The following is a 25,918-nucleotide window of genomic DNA, read 5'->3' as shown; positions in this document are numbered from 1 at the left end:
CCAGAAATGTTAGCAGTAAATTATTTTAGATGAAAGGGAAGAATGTCTATTTCTTTAGAAAAAGCCAGCTGATTATTTTATATTTGTGTCACTTATGTTCTTACAGCATGTCTTTGGCAATAGATTGCTCCAAAATTGCTTTGGGTCCCAAACGAGGTCCATCTGTTGCTGAGAAAGAAGTTCTGACCTGTATTCTTTGTCAGGAGGAGCAGGAAGTAAAGCTGGAAAGTGCTGCTATGGTATTATCTGCCTGTGTCCAGAAATCAACTGCCTTAACTCAAAATAGGAGCAGAATTCTGGAACTCTCCGGGGGTATGACATTTTTTTCTTCTAGACTGCAAACTGTTCTGTACCTAGAACTTGCATCCTTTGAACCTAAGTAAAAGTTGCTTTCAATCAGGTTACCCTTACTTAATAAAAAGAAAATGAAAGATTTGAAACTGTTCTCAAATTCGTGCCTTAAAATCTAAAAAAGGAGACGCATATGAAGATTTAGATCTGCCCCCCCCCCCCCAAAAAAAAAAAGACTGTAAAACTTAAAGACTTGGATAGGAATGGTCACTTCAGAAAGAGTCTGAGAATATGAATGGTTTCTTTTTATTCAAGTCCAATAACAAGCTTTCCCAATGTGAAGGAAATAAATGAATATTGCCAGAGGCCAATATGGCAGCCTCAGGAAAATTTTTTTCATGTCCAGAAAGTGATAACAGCAACATAAAATAATAAAGAGTAAGCAAGGATCATATGACATCATTCAAGGATGAATATAAAAAAATAAGACATGCACAGTTGGAATTGCATAATGAATCTTGGTAGCAAGAAATACAAAGACCAACCAGAAACTTTTTGAAAGTAACAGGCTTGAGAAAAATTTTGGTCAGTTACTTAATGGGGACGAAAGAAAATAAATAGGAAAAATAGGGGAAGCTGAAGTATTCAATGCCTTTTTTGCCCCCTTAAAAAGAAAAATAATAATTTGAGACCAGATACTTGATGCCATTAATTTTAGCAGGAGTGAAAGGCAGTCCAGAATATGATAAGAAGAGATGAAACAGTATCTAGATAACTTCAGTGTATTCACTTTGGCCATTATTAAAGCAATATTGAAAGCAGTCTCAGAACCATTGTTATCAGTATAATCTTTAATTATCATTAAAAATGTATGAAGGATAGTTGAGATCTCAGAGGGCTGAGAATAGCAAACAAGTATTTGTCCAAAAAAAACCAAAAAACAAAAAAACCCCCCAAAAAGTGGAACAAGGAAGAACTAAAAATGCTGGGGTACTCCATCCAGCTTAGAGGCCCAGAGACCTGGAACAGGTTGCCCAGAGAGGTTGTGGAGTCTCCTTCTCTGGAGATATTCAAAACCCGCCTGGACGCGATGCTGTGCAGGTGACCCTGCTTGAGCAGGGGGGTTGGACTAGATGATCTCCAGAGGTCCCTTCCAACCTCAACCATTCTGTGATTCTGTGAAATATACAGGATGATAGTAATTATTGGTTTGTAAGCACTTGAAAAATAATAATGTGACACGAAATGGCAAACATGTATTTCTCAAGAAAAGACCTTAGTAAGCCATTCTAATTCTTTGACCAGGATAACTGGTTTTGTGGGTAAGGAGGAAAAAGATGACTTATTCTGATTTTTTTTTGTTACATTTTTTGGCTCTGTCCTACTTGATACGCAGTCTAGACAAGTGTGGTTTAGGTGAAATCACTTCAAGGTGGATGTATAACTCATTATAATAACTGCTAGTTTGATTCTAGCATGCTATAGTATTAAATAATAATTTGTTAAAGTGATAATTTTGATTTTTTTCCCCTGTAAATTGAATTATATTTATGTTAACACTGAGATAGAAAACAACAGCAATTTAATTTCTATTAAATATTTATCAATCAATACACATTATTTTTTGATTACCTGTCCATATTTTATCATAAATCCAAGCTAGTCGTGTTCAAATCTTGCTTACTGAAGCTAACTAACATAGAAGGATTAAAAATGCTGTATTGAAAGACAATATAATTGAAAGTCTGAAAATGCTGTCAAGGTGTTTTCTACTCTATTGCCTTTGTGTGGGCAGGATGTTACAATTGGTTTTTATCTTCCCTAACAGATGTTTCTTCAACCTGTTTTTAAAGTCCTCCAGTTTGGGAAACTGTTACCTCCCAGAGAGTCTGTTCGGGCACTTTTGCTGTTTCTTTTTTTAAGTTTTTTTTCTTAACATAAAACCTTGATTGATTCCCCCCCCCCCCCCAATTTGGAATTTAAATCTAATATTACTTATCCTATTCACTGCAGGCATTGAGAACAGGTTTTGTTTGACTTTTTTTTTGGGGGGGGGTGTTTGTGTGTCGTCGTTGTTGTTTGTTTGTTTGTTTTTTGTTTTTTTTGCAGCACATTTTGGCATATTTGTCAAATATTACGTCTCTTCTTCAGGCTAGGCAATTCTAGGGTGATTAATCTTCCTCCATAGGTTGTATTTCCTTGACCTCCAGTTGTTGTCATGGCTCTCCTCTGGACTTTCTTCGGTTGTTCCACATCTTTCCCCTTCCACTTGGAAATACAGTGTAGTGCCCAATGCTGGATGCTCCATTCCAGCTAGGTCATACCTATGTTATGTAAAGTAGAAAGATTACTTCAGATATCTTGCAGTTTATACTCCTGCTTATTTTCAGAGAGATATATATATATATAGTGTGTGTGTGTGTGTGTGTGTGTATGTATATATATATATATATATATACATACACACACACATATGTATATTTACATCAGGTTATTTCAGGTTATTCATGGTCAGATTGTAAAGCAAAATGATTTTTTTTTTTAATGACTCTACTAGCTAGGGAATAGCTTTTCATTCTGTATTTGTGCAGTTGGTTATTTCTGCTTGAGTATACGAGTACAGTCTCTTGAATGTTGAATAGAATCCTGAAGAGGAGTTGAGCACTTTCTCCTATTTATCAAGGTTATTTTCGACTGTTATCCTATTCTACAACATACTTGCAAACCTTTGCCAAGTGGTTTCACTTAATAAGGTGTTCTGTATTTCTTCATCTGGGTCATTAGAAAAATACTGAGTAGTACCAGACCCAGGACAGACTCATACAGAATCCTGTTTGATCCATTACTCGTTTTAACAGTGAACTAATGATAACAGCAATTTTGAGCAATTTTGATAACAACACTGTTAAATTCTCATAAAGCTGTTGCTGTTAAAAAATTATGCAAGATTAGTGAAAGGTAGATTTGACTTCGTTATTCAGCAGTGTTGTTCACTCCAGTGGCTTGATATCTGCTTGTGAAAGTATAGGGGATTAGTTTTTCTTGACCATAACAGTTTCATCTTCTTTCATTTTAAAATACAAGAACAAACACCATAGAAACTTTAGTTATATTGGATACGACCACAGAGCCGTTCCAGTGCTGAAGAACCTTTTTTTTCCTAACTGATTTACCATTGCTTTTGGATTTTTGTCCTTTTTCATGGCAATTAGTGGAAAACTAAGCCTGCAGTAGTGTAAGTGAGCTCTGTCTTGTGGTTCCCTTGTTAGGATATTGATCTGCAAGAGCTACCCAGACAGGACTTTAATTTGACTATGCACACTGTGGAAAAAGAAAAACCTAAGGCTTGTGCTCTGTGTATGCTGTTCATTTCTGCTCATATTGATTGAAAGCTACGTTATTGTTCTTTCTGTAATTTTCTTCTACTGTGTCTTTCTAGATACGCTAGACCCTCTTTTCATGCACCCTGACTTGCCGTGTGGAACACACACAGGAAGCTGCGGTCATGTGATGCACGCGGCCTGCTGGCAGAAGTAAGGCTATGCCTTTGCAGGGTTTTTTCACATTTTCTATTTATTTATTTTCTGAAACATCCAAGTGCACACTGAAAACATAGTGCAATACATGGATGTTTAATTAAGAAGTCAAACTGTCTGGTACTCACCGAAGGAAAATATAAGTCTGGCACAAGAGAAGTTTTGAACTGACAAAAAATAGCATCATCAAAAAGCCTCAGTGCGTTTTATGACCCAGAGAGTCTGGTAGGAGTTATTAATTTATGCAAATGAAACCAATAGGATAAAATTGGTGAAGAATAAGAAACCATAGCTAGCAGATATATCCTTTAGCCATCCCATGCAAGACGGTCAGAATCTTCCAAATCACAGTTGTACAACAGTAGTTCTTTGACTCCGAAAGTCTGTCACCATGTCAGTACTTAAGGATGAAGCAGACTTATCCCAGTCAGTCTTTAGATGAGATTCTGGCATTTAAACTAGACTATGAGTAGTTAAATCTACCAATGCTTTCATTTCACAGTGAATAAAATCTTAATAAAGAGCAAGACAGAAGTATCTATAAGCACTTACAGACTTTACAAGATGCCTGTTGTTCAAGAGAGCCCAGGATTTAGACTGAGTGTTTTGAGTTAGAATACAACCTGAAATATTAAAAGACCAAGTTACTTACCTTGCAGAGTAAGGCATCCTGGTTCTCCACAGCTACATTTGTAGGATTACAGAGAGCAAGGCTAATGCTGTCTGCCTTTGACTCCGCATAGATCTGGCAAGTCTAAAGAAGATAGATGCTGTGAAATAATGTTAGAAAGTTAATCCCACTGAAGTATTATCAGCAGATAGAGAGTTGGGTCATGCAATTACAAGTGACTTTGTATTGTTGAATAATACAGACAGTCTCTTGAGGCTTGTTATTTATGCATGTGTCATTTTACTCTAAAAAGCCTAACTAAACTTCTAGTGGTTATCATTTGCTTTCTTTGTGTATATCTTTACAATAAAACACCAATACAAAATAAATAGGTGCACACACTTAAAATGATATGAAAATATGTTCCTTGAGTATAATACATCTGCTCTTGGCAGATCCATCCACATCTACGTAGATCTAAGTAGTGCATCACTGGAGCTCAGTTCCCTTGCCCTTTTTAAGAAAAGATGACTTGCTGTGTGGGTAAATGGGATTAAAATGGACAACAGGCTCTTTTCATACGGGATGACACAGAAGGTTTGAGCATAGTCTATTTATTACATAACAGACATTCTAACTTACTTAAAAAACTAAAATAAAATGTATGGCAGGCATCATTTGGAGGAATATTAGTATCTGTGCATCGTAAAAATACTACAAATCTCTCAACTGCCTAAGACAGTACAAGTTCAGAATGAGTGGAATATTTGTGTAGTTACCATATATGAGGAGGAGGAGTTGCAATAACATAATTATGTTTAGTGAATTTGGGAAAATAATTGTACATTTTTGATGATTACCTAGAATACTTTCATAAATAATCTGCAATGGTAAGGGCTTTTTCATATTTCCCCACCACTTTCTCTTATTAGATAAATGGGATTTTATTTTTCCACTTAAAATGTTGTAATTTAAATCAAAGTAATAATTATTTATTACTCTTGCCAGGAAGTTATACTTTCCAATCTGTCTTTAAGATCCTACATAACAAGTCTGAACATTATTACTGAATTTAGTTGCTTGTCTTCAGGCAGGCAGATTTCATTGTTGGGTCTTCTTGTTCCTAATAGTGTCTACCACTGAGACATTAATGAAATCTGAAGGCTTACCCTATCCAGTGAGAGGGAAGAATTATAATGAAACCTGTGAAAAGATCAAAGTTATTACTTAGGTTCCTTTTGAGTTTAAAATAGCTCAAGTGTGATATTATAATACAAATTTTGCTCTCTTCATATTAAAACAAGGCTATAGTTTTGTTGTCTAATCATGAGACATGGTCATTGCCATGAATAATTTTAGTCATTTGTGAAATGTTACCATTAGGTTTTCCTAAAAGTAAATAAAAACTGTATGCTATATCCTGTTCCAAATTCACTGTAGTGAGTTGTGTATGAGAGATGTTAGATACAATGTTTCATTGTTTTGAAGATGTTGAGAGAGAATACTAAAAAATTTAAGGACTGTTTGAGTGTAAACGTGTTAATAAAATACATGAAAAGGATATTAAAAGCAAGGAAAACTTGCCATCATTTTTGCATGAGTGGTACTTCATGCATTTTTGCATGAGTTCATATATGTGCTCAAAGCTTTAATTTTAATTTCATGTCCAAGCACATAAATCAAATAGAGGAAAAGAGACCTGTTTGCCTTGGATAGGTACTGTTAGATGATAACACTTTTAACTACCCGAACACTTGTTTTCATGTCACATTTGAGTCATTCTGCTTTCTAGCAATTTCCTTTCAATGTTGTAGGTATTTTGAAGCCATGCAGCTGAACTTTCGACAACGTCTGCATGTTGAACAGATATTTGACTTGGAGAACGGAGAGTACCTTTGTCCACTTTGCAAGTCTCTGTGCAATACTGTGATTCCTATTGTTCCATTGCAGGCTCAAAAAATAAACAGGTGAACTACCAGGATTGCCTAGTCTTTAATTCAAAAACAAAAACACTATCGGGGCTTCAAGGAGAGGGGTTGGCTCTTCGAATATCTTAAAGGAAAATTTGAGCTAACTTTCCTAACCTCATAAAGGACTGCTTATATCCTTATTGACCATTACAAAATGCATATCTTTTGGTCACCAAAATCTTTTTCTGTAATGCATTTCTAGACTGACTATCTTTTGGAGTATATATCAAATGAGAAAGTACTTTGAGTTCTTAGTGTAACTCTTCAATTTGTACATACTTTTTTTTCTCAAAACTTACAAAGCCTGCAGAACTATGCCAATACTGAGTTAATGAGTGTTTTCATAAATGTTGTCCTGTGTTTTTAACATAAGGTGGTGCTTTGACTGTTGAAGTAACAGCTGCTTTTCATTTCTGTTCTCAGTGAGGATGCAGAGGCAGTAGCTCAAATTCTGTCCCTGGCTAGGTGGCTGGAGATTGTTATAGTCAGGATATCTGGCTACAGTGTGAAAAACGCTAAAGGTTTGTTGTCTTCATTTTCGAGCTTTTCTGTGGGCTCTCTAATATATTTTTCAACTAATATCAACAGAAAATTTCAAATAAAGGAAGTAATTTGCTATCTATCAAGACAGTCTGGAAAATGTGGTGCCAGTTTTCAGGGATAAAGTCATGGCCCTTTCTGAGATGATGTCTTGATTTCATAGCACCCTCTCCTAATTTCACGTCTCTGTTCACTTCTTTCCTTCTTCCCTGTGGAAGAGAATTATGTACACTGGGAGAAGATAGCAGCCAACTAACATAAAGAGTTAATGAAACTTCTGCGTTGACTACTATGTAGTAAAGAAGGAGTAGATTTAAATTAAAGGAGCCAAAATAAATACATGAGTGTTTTAGAAAGCATAACTAAACACTGTTACTGAAAATCATCGTATTTCTTGCTCTCTTAAAGCACAGGAAAATTTTTTTTGCTGTTTATGTCATGTTCTCCTTACCAGCCAAGCACTACTTCTAATCCTCACATTTCTGAGAACAGAAGAAAATGCCTCTTAGGGAGGAGGATTAGAAGACAGTCTAGCTGGTGAGGTCTGTTTTACAGTTATTTCCAAACCAGTTTAAAATGAAAAGTCTCACTTCTGTTACACTGTTGTAAGAAGTGTAACAACTTCTTTGTGTTTTATTGTGATTCTGATTTTTTTTTTCTGGAAGGAGAGAAACAAAATCCTCCAACTTTCATCAACAAAGGAATGGGGAACTCTGCTCTGGAATTCCATTCCATCCTTAGTTTTGGAGTTCAGTCCTCGTAAGTGTTACCAGAAGTGCTTTCTGCATTACGTTAACTCTTCCCTAAAATAATCTGTTTCAAGATTTTTACTAAAAGAAAGACATTTGATCTGTTTGATCTGAATGTGGGCTTCCTTAGACTTTTCCATAAGCATTCATTGAACGTTAGAGCTAGGTGGACATTTTGGTCGAATCCAGTGTGGCAGTTCTTATGTTATTAGTGCAAAACTGGGAGACTGGAATCTTCTAATCTGTAATTCTGGTTTTTCAGATCACTTCATGTGCCACTGGATGAATCATTTAACTTCTGTGTGCCTTAATTTTCCTACTATATGTCTGTTTCAGAGATAGTTTTCACTTGTTTTTTGGATGCAATCATTTAATATAGATTACTCAGAGGAATAGGGCTTTATTGTCTGTTTCTAGTGTAGCGGGCAGAAACTCCTATTAAGACAGAGTAAATGGATAGATAGTTCTGAAGTGTACTTTGCTATCTTTCTTCATCCTCGGTCCTGCTATAAGTACTTTATCTATTATTGCTGCTATTACTTCTGACTAACTGTCATAGATACGCAAAGTATGCATGCCTGCTATTGTAAAAAAGTCTTTGTCAAAAAGTTGAATTAAGTCCTGTCTAGATAACTTATCTCCAGGGAAAAGATTCTGTGGTTTGCAGTTAAGCATTCTAGTGTTTCAGTATGAGCCTGACTAAAACCCAGAACTTTGTGATACAGTTGTTTTGGCTGCAGAGATATGGAGAATGAATATGAACATCATGAATCTCTGTTACCAAGTTCCCAATGCATGATTTTGAAAAAACACAAACAAGCCATTAAATAATACTGTATGGGTTTTTGCCTAGGCACTTTTCCAGTTATAAGTGCATTTGTATAAACTAACCCAATACCAGCTTAAAGGAGCTTAAATGCTATAAAAATGTGTTTTAAAACGCATTTGAAATTTCCCACCTTCCATTTTTAGTGTCTTTTCAGATGGGAGAGAGGGAACATATTTTCCCTGCCACACTTAAAATTACATTTTCTTATTCACAGTACTAGTTCTCCCCCCCCCCCCAATTTTGCTTTGATTTAAACACTTGGGTTTTCTGAATTTGGATTATAATGTATTGTACAGAAGTAAACTCTTTCGTTCTCCCAAGTTGGTTCCAGCCTGGTGGCTCTCATTCTCTGCATTCTACAACGTTTGTTTGCAGAGTCTGCTCTACCAAGGTACTTGTTTACTACTAACCTTTCAGGTGTATTCATTTTTTTTCTCCTCTGTAGAGACAGAAGGTCTTTGTATTCAAGGATTCTTTCATAAATTGCCTTGACTTTGTTAGTTATTGATTGACCTATAAGTAATAAGCACTAATAGTGATTCACAAACTGAAATTATCTTGGCTTACTTCTGCAGAGCAAAATACTCCAGCAGTATCAAGGAGATGCTTATTCTCTTTGCCACCACCATTTATAGAGTTGGGCTAAAAGTTGCTCCAAATGAAGCTGATTACCGGATTCCTATGATGACTTGGAGCACATGTGCTTTTACCATCCAGTGCATAGGTAAAACATAATTTGGGTTTACTTCTTCTCATGGCTCAAAACTTAGAGTTGTCTGATTGTGTACTTTTATGTGAATAATAATAATTCTATGTAAGCAATAATTAAACATTCTAATAATGAACAATATTATAATATATATATGAAATACAATATATAATAATGATATCATAATATATACTCCTATATAAATAGGTTTATAAAAAAAAAGTGATTAATGTTTGGAATGCCAACACTGAGTGTAATATATGAAAGCAGGGAGTGATCATGTTGCGTGTTACTAATTGTAACATCAAGCGTGTTTGAATATCTTCAGGCTGCCCCAGGTCACTGACCTGCATGCATATCCTACACAGGCAAATATCTAATAATTTTGAAATGGCACTTCCTCTCTCAGGTTTTCCTCAAAAAAGTTCCATGATGATTTCCTAATATTTTAATATCTTTAAACATCCTTGAATGAACTACGTGATAGAGGGTTTTTTTGTTTGTTTTTATCCTTGAAGAATTTTCATAGAATTTCTAGAAGAAAGTGGTCTTTTGTCTATTAAAGTTGCTGAGCAGGTACCTGGTAGAAGGAAAAATCAGATTTCTCTGACCTTCATCACTTTTTGAAGGCAAAAGAATCTGTTACCATAAAAATGATTGCATTTTCTGACTAATGTACCTGTTTAGCACTTGATCTCATTTCATCTGCATACTGTATACACAAAACACAAATTAGAGTGTAAGCAAGTAGCCGTTAATAAGTCAGTAGTAGCTTCCAGACAGGGAGAGAGGCCAGAGATAAGTCTGAAATGCAAACTATAGGAATTGAGGATGTAACTGTAAATCTCCATAAATGTGACTTGCCAAGTACGCCATTATTTTCTTGATGAAGCTGTTGAGGAACAAATATAGTCTATCTTAAATCCATGCTGGACTTGATCCAACTGGAGTGATAAGAGTTCAAAAGGCTTGTAGGAGCATTTGGGAATATGAAAAAGCAGGAATATTCATGAAAGCTGCCTGCATCTTTTTAATGTTGGGTTTTATCACAATTTTCAAATGGAAAAAAACTGGAAGCCACACAGCTGCATTAACGTTAATGCTTTTAATACTTTGCAGATTGTTTTCATTTGATCTCTAGAAAAAAAGCCTTAGTGGTTTTCAGGGATGAGTTCCTTATCAGCAAAGGTATAAATGCAGTAGCTGTTATCACAGTTGTGATACCAAAGGCACATGGCAGAAGTAGAAAATTCAGATGCCTTGCCAGGCAAAGATTATAAAACCATAGGGACCACTGTGATAGTCTGACCTATCCTAGGACGCAAAACTTCCTTGGATTAATTTTTGTTTAGAAATAGAGCAGGCTTCCATGAAATTGTAAAGCAAAACTGCCTACCCAGCTTCTAGCATGCTGGTTTTGCATCTAGTCATAGGGTACACTGTTAAAACCATTTAACTTTGGGCATGTAGCTTAGCTTACACAAGGAACTTTGACTGCCTGTGTTAGTGGAGACTCTAGAGGAGGTTCAAAGCATCGTTGACCCAAAGGATACGAATTGCTTGCTGTGGATTTTGTTGCCTAAAGCCAGATATTTACCAGTACAAATACATTTTTGCCATGTTTCCTCAACAACCTCGTATGTTGCATATTAAGCTGATGTATGGAAATGCTAAGTTAAAGCACTTCCATTTTTCTCTTATAGATGGTAAAAATTTTAAATATATTCCAAGATCTTCAAGTGTATTGGTTCATCTACTAAACTAGAGACTAAAACATAAAAACCTTTGAATAGATACCTTTTTACTCAATGGATTAAATTTGGGTTCTTATTTTTCTTAGTTTATTTTCTCTTTATTTTCCCTTCAGAACCAATGCACTTGAGGAGGGAAAGTGAATTCTCTTCTAACTTGGGAATTTTGTTTTCAAAAGAGTTTTATTAAACTACAGTCAAATGCACCAGGGCAAATCTGTTGGACATAGGATAGCTGTGTTAGTATCCCTGTGAACATACCTTGATGTTTTTGAGCATTGTATATGAGTAACTGAAAATACAGCTAAATCCCCAGAACCTTTTCTCTCTGTTAATACAAAACAGTGTGTTCTTTTAAATCCTAAATTAGCAAGTTCTGAAAATCAAGTGTTTTTTGAAAGCCTCTTATAACCATATATCTGAGAATTATTCAGTGCCTATTAAGTTGGATTTTTTCAAGAGAGTTCTACGAAGTCTCTTGTCAGAGCAAAACTGGCCTTTCGAAAGAAGCACATTATAGACTGAGTTAATCTTGGACTGTATGTATGTGTGAAAATCAAACTAATTTTATTTTTGTTCTATAGAACAATGCAATTTAATTTTTCTTTCTTTAATTTTAAGAAAACCTCTTGGAAACAGAGGGCAAGCCTTTATTTGGATCTCTACAAAATAGACAGGTATGGGCAATCATCTATGCAATACATTTAAAAATATGTATATATACACACACTGAAACTGCTGGCATTAAGAATATCTTCTGTTCAGGAAGGTCCCTGAAAATATTTAGTTTAGATTGATAACATAGAGCATTCTGGAAAGTGTGTGTCTGCTTATACATGGAGGTTCATATTTAATTCATTTATCTATATGTTTCCTACTCTTAGGAGTGTATATATGTATTGACAGCTTTATTTCACTATTATATCTTTCCCTTTTTTCTGTCCAACCGTCTTCTCTTGCGCTCTAGCACAGTGGCCTTAAAGCATTAGTGCAGTTTGCAGCTGCTCAGAGAACAACATCACCACAGGTCCTGATTCAAAAACATCTGATTCGTCTTCTAGGAGGTATCGTATTCTTTTTTCTTTACTTTCTTTTGTATTGCAGAAGTTATTGCAAACTAATGCACGCAGTTAATACTGCATAGAAGGAAAGATAGACTGCTGACAACAGTGCTGACTTCAATTTCTGTGGCTTCAGGTCAGTTCCCTTACATCATAGAGTATTGTTTGAGCTCAAGTCATTTCAGGCTAGGTCAACAAAAGTACTTAATCACCAAAGTCCCCCAAAATCTTCCTTCCCAGATTGCCTCGGCGTGGAGGTACTCAAATCAGACATGCTTCCAAATGGCTAAAAATCTATTTTTGGCAATATTCAGAATTGCTCAGATTCTGAGTGCTGAACAGGTAGATGGTTAAGCCATGTCGAGAGCCAAAATTGGGCGTTCTCTCTTAATTGTGAGAATTCATCTTTTTGATCTTTTCAAAAACGTCTTGCAGTCTAACTTAAGATATATGGGTCTCAGGCAGAAGAGGTTTGACACCTGGACATGATGAACTAATGTTTGTCCACGTGTCTATGTTTCTTACTGGCTAGCCTAACATGGTGGCCTTTGTGAATCCCATTCTTTGACTTTGTGTTAAATAGGATACTTACCCCTATGGATTCTGCTAGACAGCAAAGTATCTAAGGTTGCAATGCCTAAGTACGTTTGTGGAACTCACCCTGTGTGCTTTATTATAGCTAGAGAAATAAATCAAAGATCTTTATCTCAGAATTATTAAAAATATAGTCATTAAAATTGTGAGCTGTGTGGACACATGCAAATAGCTAAATAGATGCACTATCAAATAAGCAGTTGATTAAATAGCTAGATATTTACTCAGTTCAGAGTGCTTAGGTGGTTTGGATGAAGAAACAGAAGTGATAGAGGCTGCCATCAAATTCTGACATTGCACTTCAATCTGAAAGAAGAAAATCTGTATCAAAAGTATAATTAATATGTTTATTTTGTAGTTCTTCTACCAAACTTTAAAGTTGAAGACACTCCATCCCTTTTAGAAGTAGATATGTTCCACATTTTGGTAAGCAGATTCATTTTACTCTTCATTTTAATACTACTTTTTAATAGTGTGCATTTTTATGTAGATTCTCCTGTAGATAATCCTGCATTATCTGTTCACTTTCATGAATCAAATGATGAGGCTGATCTCCTACTATGTAGGAGCATTTACTTCTAGTTCTGCTGTTTTTCTAGCTTTCAAGTCTTTGCTTGTTCACTCTTATTAAATTTCATGCTTGCAATCCCAGTCATATTTTACAACCTCCATTGCTATCGAACCTTTACAAAACATTGAGAAATACCCCCACTCACCTTGTCTTATCCTCACTTTCTCTTTGTCTCAATCGGGCTCTCATACCTTCAGATTTCCTCACATTCACTCTCATTACCTCCTTTTCTCTTCTTCTTAACCTCTTTTTCTTTCTGCTCTTAACACAGATCAGTATTTGCTGCTTCTACCTTTTAAAAAAACAAAACCTATTTTGCCCTAGTTGCCTTTCTAATTTCAGCTCAGTCTCCCTTCTCACTTTCATTCAATGTGCTGTTGTCTTATGTCATGTACCAGAAATTAAGCTTTCTAGGAAATAGACCAACTTTTTTGGTACAATGAAATACATAACCACATCTGGGGTTCCTATATGGTAGTGGGATGCACATAATTAATATTCTTCAATGTTCTTTTGCTGTACTCTGTAAACTAAAACTAGAAGGATAAGTGAACTTAAATTGATTGCAGAAATGAAATTTAAATATATAGTGAGAAAATAAGTTACAATGATTATTTCCTCTCTAACTGCTACTGAATTTTTGGTACTTCAATATTTACTCTTTCCCTTTCACTGTAGGTGGGAGTTGTGTTATCATTTCCATCTTTATACTGGGAGGATGCTGTAGACTTGCAACCTTCATCAATTAGTTCAGCTTATAACCACCTCTACCTCTTCCATCTGACTACACTGGCACACATAACACAAATTGTTCTCTCCTCAGCAACAGGTAGGGGTATATTTGGGTTGGATTATTCTGGCATTTTTACCCAGTTTCTAAACCTGGTAGATGGATGCTTTTAGTAGAAAATGACAAGTGTTTTGCAGATATGAACTTCCTCATAATAAATGGCATTTAGTTTTAGGTAGAAGTAACTGTTTCCTGTTTTTTTTTAAAAAAAAAAAGCACTAAATCATTTTCATAGCCTTTTATTATATCATTTATTGTGTTTTGTCTAAGAAAACAAAATAGTTATTGATGTATCAGTACGTGATCAAGTCAGTCATTTCAGATCAGTAACCTTCTACGCTCTTCACTCCTTGTCAAAGAAGCAAAGAGCTGCCCAGCAGCAGCCCTCAGAGCTGCACACTGTGAATTAGGAGGGATTTGGAAAATCTGCTTGCTTTTCTTTTCTTTTCTTTTTCTTTTTTTTTTTTTTTTTTTTTTTTTTTTAAACCTTGAACCTGGTAAATACATAGAGCTGAAATATGGAATCCTATAAACTGATAAGGAAGAAATTTATTCTTCTCTGTATTTTATACTGCTGGCTATCAAAGCTGTCAGGTAACTTACAGACTCCTCAGCCACTACTGTCCTTTCTCTTAAACATGACAAAAAAAGAAATGAATTTCCTGTAGCTTAATCCATATAGGACGATAACATCAAAAAACTAAGGGAAGGAAGCAGTTTTTACATGAAGATGAGCAGTGAAGCCATAATCATGATGGTTCTTTTGTTAGGTTAGAAAAAGAATTCAGCAAAATGAAGTGGAAACATTTCTGTAACACAGTTTAAAAAAAAAAAAAAGAGAGAGAGAGAGAACAGTGTATCCAAAAAGAAAGAAGTGCATTACAAATGGAGTGTATTTACACTGGGTCATTTTTTTGTGTGCACAGAATCCCCTACTGCTCGATCACATGAGAACAGTGAGGAGGCATGCTCTGCACAGTCTTTCTGTAAAGAAGTTTGCCAGTACACCAGTGGGTAAGTAGCAGTTCAGTTATAGCATTGTGTTTTCCTAAAAATATGGCAATCCACTGGGACTGACCTGAACAACAGAAAAGAAGGAAAAAAAACCAAGAGAAAAAAAAGCTAGATAATATGGATATGTTCTCTATAAATTCTGTTTTGATTCATTTTCACTAACACTAGTTGCAAAGATGTATTTTTCTAGGATGCCAACAGTGTCCACATGTCTAAAATTTCTAAAACTAAATTTCTAATTGTTTAAAACTTGGCATTTAAATAATAGGAGTGTTTTTTTCTGAGACATGAGTTTAAAATCATAGTTGCTGTGCATTTTGGAAAATCAGATCACTTTACTGAGATGTCTAAGTACAAAATTAAATGCCAAACTTTTAGGCAACCCACCTTCAAATTTGAGTATTGTAGTTTCTGCATGTGTATTGTCATCTTTTAACTCCCTTGGCTTATCCATGTTTAGACAGCACAAGCTGAAAAATAATCTTGTAATGTTCCAAAACGTTATAATGCAGCTTTATGGTTTGTTTCTCAGCAAGTCCTGTTCAACGCAATATCTAAATGTGAAGTGTGACTGTGTTTAAAAATTTTTAGAAAACAGGGATGCTGTACATAAGCTAAATGTACTAAGAAATCCAGGCTAAAAGCTCATAGCACACCCACTGCAAGAATAACTGAAGAAATTGCCAGCTTTCTGTAATAAAAAGAAAACGGTGTAAGAATCAAGTGTTGCATGTGTGATGTTGTATTGCATGGTCAAAATTGGGCTATCTTGAGTCACCTGGAGATGGGTGGCTATTTATTTTTTTATAATTCTGAAAAAATATTTGTTGAGACAATATGAAGGCTTAACGTTAAGTGTTCTAAGTAAACTCAATGCCCTTTCCTTAGAGAAAGGGAAAATTAGAAATTAGGTGCTGGTGGTTGTTTCACAAAGTTTGGGATACATCAGTGTTGCTCTCACACAGCTGCTGTTCAACCAGTGCTAGTCAAAATGTGAAAGTGCTAGAAGGATTTGTACTGTGAACTACTACGGATGTTTCTTATCTGTGTATTACAGTTGCTTTAGCCAGGATGTTCCAGGCTGGCTTGTGTGGGACTGTGTTAAAAAAGGCATCATGCCTTACCTTCGTTGTGCTGCTTTATTTTTTCATTATTTGCTGGGAGTGTCTCCACCTGAGGAGCTACTACAAGGTAAATATGAGAATGTGACAGTTTCTATATATTGAAATTGTTTACTGTTCCCTTGTGAAGAAGGGAGTGTTTAAATGTTCACAATAACTTGATATCAGTTAATACATTAAAGACAGACTTTAGAAAGAAAGAAAGTAATAATTTGTATAGGAAGGGGTAGGAATGAGAAGTTGGGTTAGGCTATGTCACTTCAGAGAGAGCCTGAACTATATCTGTATTTTATATAGACACATAAAATTAAAACTTAAACCTCCTCATGAGGGATCCTAGTAAAAACAAAATAAGTACTTTATCCCCTGTTGAAATGCTGTGAAGCACAGAATCATCAGCTGTTTGAAAAGGAGGACCAAGATTGCTATAAACAACTGAGACAAAATATGGTATCTTAAATTTACTTTTATGAGCCAAATTTGGATTTGATTAGGATATACAAGTCAAAATCTGTACTTTGCACTATGCTATTGTGCTTAACAGCAGTCTGGAGCTCTGATTCCACAGGAAGGAGTCTCCCTGGTGAATCAGCACTGCCATTTTCTGCAGCTCCTACGAGTCAGTAAATGATCACCTAGCAAGCTATTTATCTAGCCCAACTCTATGTAATATGTTAACACTGACTTGATTATAGCAAAATGGAGTATCATAGCTGGCCAAAAATGCAGTGAAAACCTAGAATTTGATAAGTAGGGGAACAGAATCTGCTGCACTAGTGAGTGTGCCACATATTATGCAGTAAAATGGAATTTAAGCAAGCAATCCTGTTTTTACAGTGACTTATGAATGACTTAAAATTACTTAATAGTATAATATGTCAATCTGTTCAACCTAAAGCAGATTCTCAACTAATGCAAATTGTCATAGCTCTGGTGAAGTCAACAAAGTAGTTATGTCCAGTTGCACCAGCTGAAGAGCTATGCTCAAGATGTAAGATGTGTATTATTCAGTGGAAACAGGATCAGGAGAATTCTAGTTTTGAATGAATTGTTCGGCAGTGCTGAAACACTTTAACAGTTGCTCATGTTTTCTTTTTCTTTTGCAGTTTCTGAAGAAGGGCAATTCAAGGCGCTTTGTAGTTACCTCTCTCTGCCCACCAATCTGTTCCTGCTCTTCCAGGAATATTGGGATACTGTAAATCCACTGCTTCAGAGGTATGGGCAAGGAAAAGAATGAGGCCACGTTTGTGTTGTGATGGCTCTGTAGGAATTATGGACCAAATTCATTTATGAATGATTGAGCTCTGACTTAAATTCATGCTAGATTTGTAAGTGCTAGTTTTATGTGCGTAGTGTATACCGGATCTCTTAATGCTTTGTTTTTAACGTGCTTTATGTATCTTAGTCATTTAAACCTTAAACAACTAGTTTAAGGGAATTAGGGCTAGCAGACCTGTGTGGAATCAGCTCATAGAGAGAGAGGTTATCATAGACCTTTGCTTGCATGGTATGCCATTCACTGTTTATTGGCCTATTTTTAATCTGTCTACAGCAAAATTGCTGATTATGTGTGCTATACTATGAGAATATGGCAAACTGTACAGCCTGCCAGTCAGGGTTTGTGCTATTTCTGCTCTGGATTTCCAAAAGAATGATTAATGCAGAAGTCAGATTAATGGTTAAAAGGTGCAATTTGAGTATTATGTATATTGCACACTAACAGTAAAGAAGTAATTGGTAAAATTATCCATTCAAAACCCAAGTAAAAGTAAATAGGCAACACCCCCACACAGACCATCAACCCTAAGAAGAATACTGCTTTATTGTCTTGGAGAATATCTCCATGTCTTTAATGTGACATCTTGAGCACTTGCTTGTATTAGTTATTCCTGGTTCTTGGCAGAATTCTCTGGCTAACCTGAGCTTTTTATGGTTTTTGTCTCTGTTCTGTTTTATTGTCTAGCTTCCTTCAATTTAGGAGACATTTTGAGCTGTTGACCACAACTTACAATCCATATAACTGACTTAAACAGTCCCCTACATGTAATTTTACTATAATTAATTACATTTGTGGTGTATATAACTACTAATAAATTAATAATTTACTTGAAAAATGGTCCCCACTAAATAAGTTCATCTTATATGTTCCTATATGTTTGCTCACAGACATCACAGTGCTTTTAGGAAAATGCAGAGGATAGGTGCTTGTGAACACAAAATATACCAAATCTATCATAGTACTCCCATCTAAAAATAGAGATTTCAGGTGAAAGACTGTATATTTTATGTAATAGTAACTGTTGGCAGATCATCATGTGAGTGAGTCTCCATATGTTTTTGGAAAGCATCTTATTTTAGAAGACTAAATTTGATGGTTTTTGAGAAGCATGTTAGATGAAGCTTACTAGATTGACCTTCTGCTACAGTTCTCTCTCTTTTCTCCTGCTTTGCATAAATAATCTGAAAGGTATCTTAAATGTCAGCACAGTTATTTAATTTCTCTGTTTAGTAACTTGCTAATGTCTACGATTGTTTTGCTGGATATGTTTGGCCATTATAAACAAGAATACTATAAATACTTGCAATGAGTTGTAAAATAGTCAGTGCATGACAATTATTAGATAAATGTAATAAATATTTTTCTAGTAGAACACGTGATATCATCTTAAATTGCAGCTTTCAGTAGATATTTTCCAAAAGGAGCTGTATATTATAACCCACTTTTGATAACTTCAGTGTGTCTTAACAGTGCTTGCATTTTTACCTCTGTTTTCACATGTAAAGAAATGTTGAAAATTTTAAGCATGGTTGTTTTTTCAGGAAGGTTTTTTTTCTTGTATGTAAACTTCAAATTTTCTTTTCCTGAAGTAAAACTTTAGAGTAGCTGTTATTCCTTGTAGAGTTTTAGCTAGAACTATCAATGCTTTATCTGCACTCTGTGTTTGCTTATTCCTTTATAGTTTTATTTTAATTGAACTGAATGTCTATTATTATGAAACAAAATCTTCTGCAAATGTTTGTTTGAAATAGGTGGTGTGCCGACCCGGTGGTCCTAAGTTGTTTGAAAGGGAAAAGCATTGCAGTAAGGTTAGTGGGTTGTGTGAGGTTTTTTTTTTTTGTGTGTGTGTGTGTGTGTGTGTGTGTGTGTGTGTGTGTGTATGTGTGTGTGTGTGTGTGTGTGTGGTGGTGGTGGTGGTGTGTTTTTTTTTTTTTTTTTTTCCCCTCTGCTGTTCATGACTTAAACCTGTTGAAAGAATGAAGTTCTTGATGGTTCAACTGAAGGCAAGTTAGCAGTGCTTTTTTTTTCTTCTTGCTCTACTACCAAAAGTTCACTTCTCTTTAGCTCCTCATTCGGTGACTCCTCACTGAGGACCTATAACATTCTGTTTCCAAAGTTATATAGGTTACTCTAGAAAAAGCAAAAGCTAACTGAAACACAAAATGTCTTCATATGCCTGTGTTGCCTATGAAACTTCATTACGTTTGTTGGAATACAGAAATGCTGAAGTGGCTTCCATGTGGTTTATCCTGTGTCTTCTTACTTGGGCTTCCAGGACTGAAGAGCTGTTCTAGAACTGCAAAAGTTTGCAGAAAGGACAAAAAGCTTAGCAAGATAGTGATTTATAGCTGTCTTTTTGTGGGTTTGGGTTTTTTTGGGCTGTAATCTTTAATAGTTTTTCTTTACTTACATAGGTATCCTAGGAAGAGAAATAGTTTAATAGAGCTTCCTGAAGACTATAGCTGCCTTCTGAACCAAGCATCTCAGTTTAGGTAAGATGTGATATGTTTAGTTGTCTTGCTTTGTGTTTTGTCTTTTTGTGTTCTTGCAGTTACTGTAACTGGTGTTAAAACTGTATTACAGAAATGATTTTGCAGTCAAGTGAAGGCACTGTTTTGTTTATGCTGGCCAATACAGGCAGATGTTTGGTTTGTTTTAAGTCTGAAATGCAACAGGTTGCTAAATAAAGTCACTTGTGTTTGAACAAATATCATATAGAATTATTATAGCTTAACCTGCTGACCGTTTTTCAGCAATACAGTGTGGTCGTAAGCCTGACATAAGCCTGATAATTATTTTGCCACTGGACACAGCAAGCCCAAATGGTTGGCACTGTTTTTTGCTAGGAAGAGTGAATCATAGGATAATTAAGGTTGGAGGGGACTTCAGTAGGTCATCTAGTGCAACCTCCTGCTCCAAGCAGATGTCTTGCAGATGATGTATTTAGAGCAATGCAAAAATGTAACCAGAAGAGGCAAATATGTGAAACATGGTTGTGGCAAAATACATCTTTTTTTTTTTTTTCTTTTCTTCTTTTTTAAAAATAGTTAACATCTTTTTAATATTTAATTCCAGCAATAACATTCTGGTTACACTTCTTCCAGATGCCCACGGTCTTCTGATGATGAACAGAAACATCCAGTACTGTGTTTATTCTGTGGTGCTATGTTGTGTTCCCAGAATACTTGCTGTCAGGAATTGGTGAATGGGGAGGAGCTGGGAGCCTGCACTTCTCACGCTCTTCAATGCGGAGCCGGAGTCTGTATGTTTCTCAAGTAAGTAGCTAGCCAAAATTTAACGGATTAATGGGTAAAGGGAAATAGGTCAAAAATCTTTTGAAGGGCAAAACCCACCACACTGTCAAAGCATTTCCATTTCCTAGCGTCTGAGATAAGAGCCATTGCTTTGACCTAAACTGTAGCTCAACCAAAAGGTTAAGCCCTTGGTGGGAGTTGCATTGTAGTCTGCAGATGCTGAATCATTTCTGATTGCATGTTCTGTAGAGTTTACAGGGTAGCAAAAGTCTGAACCTGTTTTCAGGTAATGCGACTAGTCTGTACTGTGCAGTTTTGCTTCTGGCTGGAATTTTCCAAATAGTTTATGGAAATTACACATCCTGTTCTCTTACACTAGGATTTTTCAAATGAACATCTGTGAGTTAGTATTTAATGATTATCTTGCGTGATTAATAACTCTATTCTTTTAATACATTTTTCTTTTGTATTACTTAGGAATGTGAAATAAAAAAATATTTTTTTCTAGTATTTTGTTCTTAGTACACAAAATGGTTCCATTTCTACTTTAGCATAGGATTAACTTTTTTCAATGGATTTAAAAAAAATCAAGTATCTGTGGATTATTGTATTAGAGGATTGCTGTAATGTTCTTAATAATGAGGTTTAATGAAAACCCACTTACTTAGATTTAACTTTGAAATTTAGATTTAGAAAACTTTATTTCTTACAGAATCCAATATCAGACATAACTATAGTCTGTGCCAAGTCTGTGTTAGTATAAATGACACTGTATACGCAAGCTCAGTATTCCAGGAATGGAATTTTTTCAGCAATCATGTCTGTCAAAGCTACTCTGACTCTTTCGAGTGAGACGTAAGTGGCAAAACAGTTGTGACTTTTCTTAATCTTCCTTTATACAACTTAAGTGACCTCAAGAGCAATAGCAATTCAGAGAATTCTGAGTCAGCACAAACAACACGCATGGGTACCTCCAGGGAGTACTGTCCTGCATAATGCACTGAAAGACCTAGTTACTGTAAACTGATTTTTGTTTTTCTTCCTTCCATACTCATCAGGTGTAAGCTTGCATACACATACAGCTGTGTGTGGAGAGGAATATGTTCTTAAAAATTGCTGGCTAATCAGTTGAACAGAATTTGGCATGTTTCCTGTGCAAGTGATTCTTCACAGCTAGTCAAGATTACCACAGAGGTGACTATGACAGGAAAAACATGGTCAGGCAGAGCAATGAAGCAGCTACCCACCCAGGCCTGACGTAGGTGTACTTAGGAAAGCAGGGCCATGGCTGTGAGCTCCTAAGTTCTGCATAGCATCTGAAATTGCTAGCTCAGGCAAATTACACTCGTGGGGTACTTGATTTGGAACTGAAGCTGGCTCATGCCTTAGAAGGAAGATGAATCTACTGTTCAGTTGTCTCCATCTACTCTTGTACAGGTGTTCCCCAGATACCAGAGCAATATAGTCTTCAAAATGCATGCGTGTCATAGGATAACATGGGGTTACCAATGGCTGTGATACTGAAAACCACCTAGCTGCAATAACCTTAGGAGCTTTATACAGGGTAATGCACTGTTTTCTCTGCCTGGAGCAGGGCTTCTGTTAGCTGAAGATTGCTTCTGATCTCTTTTCTGATCTCTCATCTCTTTTACCCTACAGTGTAGTATGGAGAATAGACATCTGGATATTTCTTCATAACACAATCATGACCTTTGGAAATAAGATCCAATTATGACTGTGCTAATATTACAAAATTTCATATTTCCTCTTTTTACAAAAGTCTTAAATACTAACCAGAACTCTACATCAGAACCAGAACTTAAATCAGTCTTAAAAATTGACTTACTCATGCATATCTCCTTGTCTCAAATGCTATTGAGACACTAGTTTAAATCTGTTATATCTAGGATTAAGCTAAAGACAATCCAAACTACTTAAATTGGTACAAGAGCTTTTCCATTTTTACTGTATCTGATTAAAATAGCCCTTCTAGGGAATTGTATATATAGGGAATTTGCTGCAGTTAGGGTGATAGTCACTCTGTGCTTGCATCATGTATGGAGTAAGTTAATTTGCAGTAGCAAACTAAATGTTTATCAGTGAGCTATTGCAGAGTATCTTGTACAAGACCTAGCTGAGTGTGCTATAGATGTAGATCATGCCTAAGTTTACAAAAAGTTGTGGCTTATGAAAAATATTTTATATTTGTGGTGATGGTGAAGATAGTGATATTTATTTTAAATGTAGCTATTTTTTCCTAAAGAATCAGGGAATGCAAAGTTGTCCTCATAGAAGGTAAAACCAGGGGATGCTTATATCCTGCTCCCTACTTGGATGAATATGGAGAAACTGATCCAGGTCTGAAGTAAGTAAATGTTTAACTTGTTTACTTTCTACATTTCCATTTTGGTCCCTGTCTGTTTTTATACTCATTAGACTGTATGTCCTCTCTGCTAGTGTGATCAGTGCTGTAATACGTATCTTTGACTGGTAGACTTGTTTAAATTCCTGATGACAGTTCTCCAGTCATGAATGGGTCATTCATAATGGAAAAATCCACTTTTTTGATTCTCTTAAAAGCTCTTACTTTTCCCAAGAATACTTGTGTGTACTTTTCATCAGAAATGTTCAACTGCCACTACCAAAATGTCGTCTCAGAAATGACAGTCATGTCTTGTCATGTTGTAGAATTAATTTTTTTTCTTTTTTAATAGACTCCTTGTAGTTGCTATTCACACAATTATTTAATATTTTCCGGCTATTTCTAAGAGTGTTAATGCTATACTATTAATAGAATAGTTTGTCTAAAAACATTTGTCTGACACGGATAGAGATTCAAACGGGAAGGAGGTAAGAAAACAGAAGGCAAATTGTGGGAAAAGTTGATACTGTGATGTGATGTGCTTATTGAGTATTCTCCTTTTGTCCTCTGTGAAGAAGAGGCAATCCCCTGCACTTGTGTCGGGAACGTTACCGGAAGCTCCATCTGCTATGGCAGCAACACTGCGTCATAGAGGAGATTGCCAGGAGCCAAGAAACCAATCAGATCTTCTTTGGATTCAATTGGCAACTGCTCTGAGACCTCGAATCTGGTGAAGTCTCATACCAAGGACAGTGCTTTGGGAAAGGAAAGAAGGGTGGCAGTAAATAATTTACTATAAAGTGGATTCTGTAGCTCAGTCGCATGAGTGACGGATTCTCTAGCTTGGATGTTTTACTGATGTATTGAAACAGAATCTCATTTTGTATGTTTTGCTCCCCCTGCGAAGAGAACAACCCCATGTAATTCTTACTGAACATTCAGGTCCAGAAGTATTTCTCCTTTTTTGAGGTGTTGTAATTGTTTCACATGCTTTGAAGAGGACAGCTTCCCAAATCTTGTCCTTCACTGCAAATACAAAATTCGCTTCCTGTCGCTTCCTTGCCTTGAGAATATACCTAAATGGTATGACTAAGGAAAAGCCTCCTTTACTTTCTGGGTGGTTTTCCCAAGTTTAGTGAAACTTAAATTGGTCAAGATTTGTGGCATAATACTGGAGTGGAGGTGGTACCAGGCCTCTAGTAATCTGTAGCAACAGTTACAAGAAATGTTTAAGCTGCGCAGAAAAAAACTGCGCTCTTGCTTATGCCCTGGCATTTAATGAAGTGTTTTCATTAATATACACCCTTTAAAGAAGGGGGGCAGAAAGTGCACGGGGAAGTTATCATCTTGTTTGTTGCAGCAAAAAATAGTCTGTGCTTGTTGCATTGCCAGAAATGCACTTTATCTAATTAATTTGTCCTCTGTTAATGTTCTATATCCTAAGAGGTCTAGAACTACACTGTTTGGTTAGGTTGTGGTTAGTTTTACTTCTTCTACAGTTTGTCCCCTAAGACTTTCTCTGAGAGCCAAACATGAAAATACTGTTACATGGTTTTAGTGCAGCTCTGCAAGTTATGGAAAACCCAGAGACTTCAGTAAAATAGATGGTTTTCAAAGCTATCACTGGACTAAAATCAAGGCCCCAAAAGCAGGTTTTAGAATCAGAAATAAGCTTGTGTGCCCATGTTTAAGAGCTTTTCCACTCTTCATCCTCTGTCATTGTTGTTTGGAGCCCTGCCTGTGTTTTGGTGGTAATATTCAGTGGTTCAGTGCCAGCTAGAACAGAAAGGAAGGGGGAGGGGGGGAAGTAGCTAAGCCTGTCTCTGCCCTTCAGTAGTTAATAGCACATTGTGATTGAACTCTCTTATTGATAGGTGATTGCACTTCAGTTTTAAGTTTGTTGCTCTGTTTTCTGAATTTCAGCCATAAAATACATTAGGGAACTTGTAACATGACAGGTAAAAACACTTATCGAGGAAAATACGTTTCTGTGTAAAAGTCTGAAGTTAACAGTACTCTAAACTTCCCTGCCCCTTTGCTATTTGCATTTTTGTGTCATTTTAATAAGGTTTGCAAGGGGAGATTTTAAAAGTATATTACAAGTTAATGTCTGAGAGCATGTTTGTGAATGATAGCCCCCCCCCCCCCCCCCACTGGCTGTATGAGTAGAATCTCGTGGCTATTTCCATCTCAAATAATGATTTTGGTTTAAATATAATAATTGGTCTCCTAGTTTCTTAAAATCTTTAGAGTACATATGAATGCACTGAACAGCAGCCATAACCCATCTAAAAATGGAATACAGATGGACTCAAATGTTGTTCTGATTTCAAATACTTTTTATAATTTTTGCTATAATTGTTCCCTGGCAATATAAATAGTTGGCATTGGTGTATTTTCCTACTATTCTTTTTCTTGCAATTAAGACAGCTCGCCTTATTTTGATTCTTTGAGATTTTAAACTTGAATATAAAACTCTTAAGATAAATATTAATTCTGTTAGTCTTATCTAAAATGTATTTGAAACATGTACTGAATCTAGAAAAACAGTTGTCATGAAAACTCGCAGGCAATGGAAGTTTATAAGGCCATCACACTTCTTACCGACAAAACCTATGCCTCATTGATACCAAAACCGTATTCACTTACTGTTTCCCTCTGTTTAACTATTCATTTATCGAAAACTTCCAGTTACCTTGCACTTCACTGATACAAAAATTCCATTATCAAGTACACAGCGAGATCACTTTATTTTGTGTTCAGTCTGAACTGTATTATATGAAGACAGGAGCTGGCCTGAGCGGATGAACTTTTGTTCAAAGCTCTAGAAATCTCTTTGTAGCTGAAGAAGTGAGAAGCAAAGGGGAAAAGTTGCATCTTTCTGTAT

At 35.9% G+C, this 25,918-nt stretch overlaps 1 protein-coding gene across 5 annotated transcripts in view; it reads left to right on the top strand.

The window, feature by feature from the left end:
- UBR1 (ubiquitin protein ligase E3 component n-recognin 1) overlaps positions 1-25,177 on the top strand; it is a 78,453-nt gene extending 53,276 nt beyond the window's left edge. For all 5 annotated transcript variants that reach the window (XM_067296505.1, XM_067296503.1, XM_067296504.1 and 2 more), the window contains 18 exons: positions 107-312; positions 3,731-3,824; positions 6,252-6,404; positions 6,831-6,928; positions 7,613-7,706; positions 9,101-9,249; positions 11,607-11,662; positions 11,953-12,049; positions 12,999-13,066; positions 13,890-14,040; positions 14,928-15,015; positions 16,073-16,206; positions 17,243-17,351; positions 19,167-19,223; positions 19,830-19,907; positions 20,520-20,690; positions 22,933-23,034; positions 23,607-25,177. In XM_067296505.1, coding sequence (XP_067152606.1) covers positions 107-312; positions 3,731-3,824; positions 6,252-6,404; positions 6,831-6,928; positions 7,613-7,706; positions 9,101-9,249; positions 11,607-11,662; positions 11,953-12,049; positions 12,999-13,066; positions 13,890-14,040; positions 14,928-15,015; positions 16,073-16,206; positions 17,243-17,351; positions 19,167-19,223; positions 19,830-19,907; positions 20,520-20,690; positions 22,933-23,034; positions 23,607-23,748 — 2,047 coding nt within the window. In that variant the 3' untranslated portion in view covers positions 23,749-25,177. The remainder of the gene's footprint in view (positions 1-106; positions 313-3,730; positions 3,825-6,251; positions 6,405-6,830; positions 6,929-7,612; positions 7,707-9,100; positions 9,250-11,606; positions 11,663-11,952; positions 12,050-12,998; positions 13,067-13,889; positions 14,041-14,927; positions 15,016-16,072; positions 16,207-17,242; positions 17,352-19,166; positions 19,224-19,829; positions 19,908-20,519; positions 20,691-22,932; positions 23,035-23,606) is intronic.
- Positions 25,178-25,918: the final 741 nt, after the last annotated feature.

Source organism: Apteryx mantelli, chromosome 4, assembly GCF_036417845.1.
Source record: "Apteryx mantelli isolate bAptMan1 chromosome 4, bAptMan1.hap1, whole genome shotgun sequence".
NCBI classification, from domain to species: Eukaryota; Metazoa; Chordata; class Aves; order Apterygiformes; family Apterygidae; genus Apteryx; species Apteryx mantelli.
The sequence above is the reverse complement of the archived record's forward strand: the minus strand, read 5'-3'. Positions and strand labels throughout refer to the sequence as shown.